This window comes from Anoplophora glabripennis, unplaced genomic scaffold, assembly GCF_000390285.2.
Source record: "Anoplophora glabripennis isolate ALB-LARVAE unplaced genomic scaffold, Agla_2.0 scaffold1434, whole genome shotgun sequence".
Taxonomy (NCBI): domain Eukaryota; kingdom Metazoa; phylum Arthropoda; class Insecta; order Coleoptera; family Cerambycidae; genus Anoplophora; species Anoplophora glabripennis.
In genome coordinates, this window is record NW_019417680.1 from 15,606 (window position 1) to 18,379 (window position 2,774).

Sequence of the window (2,774 nt, forward strand, 5' to 3'; positions counted from 1 at the left end):
TTTTTCTTCAATTCTATATACTGCTATACTTCCCTGATGCTAACACGGAAATGTTAAAAAAAACTTGGCCACTATATTCAGGTACAGTAATTTCAAAGTAGTTCTTATTTTTTACTCTTTCGGTTTCTTAGAATAAATCTATTTCATCATCACTCAAGCTGGACAATGCGTCTAATATCTGAATCACTGGACTCAAAATCGGACATCTGTAATATTTTAAAAAGTTTATTTAAAACACCGAGTTTTTTATATTCTATTTTTTATTACAAGTAAAAATTCCATATTAATAATATGTACAAGAATTACCATTTTTTTAAAGGGAACTTCCTGTATAAAATGTGACTATTCTTTTACTTACATTAAACTAAAATCGTTAACAAAGTAATTATCAAAAACACAATCCTTACTTACTTATAGTTAGATATGTGCTTTCTAGGTTAATAATAACTCACGTCATAAATTCCTTGAAAACTAGTTTCTTTCCATGAAACCAAATTCTCCTCATAAAGCTAATATTTTTTATTATCTCATTAGTTTAATTACAGTCCGGAATGACATATTTTCATGATTTATATTATTCAAAGTAGCTAACATTATTTATTTTAAAATTTTTAACACATCACAAAAATGACATGATTGATTTATATTTCAAATTGCCGCTTTTTTATCTCCCCTCTCTACATATGGGACATATAGAACATTAGCGCCCTCTTATTTTTGTAGGATTTTTGTTTACATGGAGTTCGGGCTCCTTGTAGTCCTTGTGTAGTTTCCATGATCATGATCATGGAGACTAGCTCCATGATCATGATGATAGAATATTGTCAAATAGTCAATTGTCCATAATTTTAAAATGTCACTATTATGGTTTAAGTATTAAAGTATAATAAGTATACTATATATCAATAAAAATGGAAGATACCAAATCTTTATTGATAATGGTTCTTCAGAAAATATTTCACAGTCGTTTAAATATAGTTGAAGATACTTATCAATTAATTTACAATTATAACAATGGAAAAAAAGAAAAAAAGGAGTATGAAAGGGTTAATTTTGAAGGTAAACCTTTAATTAGGTATTTGTTCATATAAATAATAATTTTTAGACGCTTAAAAATATTTGTGATTTAATGAATGAAGAATTGCCCTCGGACATTTTAGTGTATTTGTTAACTTTAGTGGATATGCCAAATGAAGATGGCATTCAGTTGCCAATAATGGAAAAAATTCAGAAAACTTATTGTTGCTTAGCAGAAAGGTAAACTTGTTGAGGATTTATATATATATACAGGGATGGCCAGAAGTACGGAATAAAATTCATATCTTTTAAATGAGTTAATTTTGTTTAAAACGCCGAAATACAACTGATTTTGATTTTTTCCCATCTTTCAGTTATAAAATAATTAATTTTTCTTCAACCCCCTAACCCCCAGCTACACCTACTTTTTTTTCAAATGGAAACATAGGGCATGAGGGGGCTCGTTGAAAAGCTTATAGAAAACCGAATCCAGCCATACCAAATAAACAAGTTTTATTTTTTCAATAACAAGTTTTTTTTCATTTAGAAATTGAAACAACTAGATAATTTACAAAAATAAACTCAATGAAAATGTCTCCCATTTACTATTTGGCATTCTTCAAGACGATAGTAAAAGCTGTCCTAAGCATTCTGAATGACTTCAGCTGGTAAATTATGCACCTCCGCCCTAATCTTGTTCTTTAAATTCTCAATATTATCCGGTCTGTCCTGGTAGACTCTTTCTTTCAAATATCCCCAAAGAAAATAATCCAGCCCACTAAACATTTTTCAGTTTCCGACATGTTTCAGAAACGTTTCCATTTTTCTTGAAACGTTTCCTAAAAAATTCATGCAACGTTCTGGTAACGTTCTAGAAATCCAAGATGTCCTCCCCAAAAGTTACAATTTCTTCTACGCATAGTCAATTTTACATCTATCCTTTTAATAATAATAATAAATTATACAGTAGAAATAAGGATACAAAATGATATCTTGACAAAATAAATATCTGTAGGTATACCTAAACTCTTTTATTTAAGCATGCCTATACACATAAACAAATATAAACATTTGTACAAAATATAAAATAAATGAAGTCAATTTCACTTGATTCATCCATATTTCAAATAGTTCTCACTGACTAAGTAGTTGCTCATCAAATTATATCGAAACGTATAGTCCATATTCCATTTTCTTAGTTCTTGTCCCTTGTCCTCGTCTATAATAGGTAGTGGGTATAACTATGTTTAGGTAGATGTGTCGCAAAATTGGAAATCTCTTTACACATATCGTTTTAAACATATTGCATTAATATTCATTATTTTATATGCACCTTACAATAACCACAACTGCACACACTACAAATTATCAAAGTAAAGATGGAGAACAACGAATCAAGGCAAACTGGCAAACCGCAAACCTAACCTAACATAATACGAATTACGAATTGAAAACGACACACGGGATCACGGGAAACAAATAAACTCGGGCTATTACGCGCAGTCTACGGAAGTCACGAACATACATTTTTTCTAGACTTGTTCTTGTTATAAATATGCCAGCACAATTTTTTTTCTGTTTATGTCTGTTTGTATAACAAAGGCAAATGAACTAACGCTTGAGAGGGATTGGGGATTGGGAGCAAAATTTAACTAATGTCGAATGTTCCATAAGATAAGCAAAAAAAGCAAAGGGTTGTTCGTCTGTTATGTTTTCGAGATCGAAAGGGAATGTTTCGAGTAATGTTTCAAACTCTC

General features: G+C 30.1%; 1 protein-coding gene across 1 annotated transcript in view; it reads left to right on the forward strand.

Annotated features, from left to right (window-relative positions):
* Positions 1-911: 911 nt before the first annotated feature.
* LOC108914302 overlaps positions 912-2,774 on the forward strand; it is a gene marked incomplete at its 3' end in the record, with an annotated part of 3,662 nt that continues 1,799 nt past the window's right edge. Inside the window, exons 1-2 of the mRNA XM_023456467.1 lie at positions 912-1,046; positions 1,106-1,257. Of these exons, the coding sequence (XP_023312235.1) occupies positions 912-1,046; positions 1,106-1,257 (287 nt within the window). The remainder of the gene's footprint in view (positions 1,047-1,105; positions 1,258-2,774) is intronic.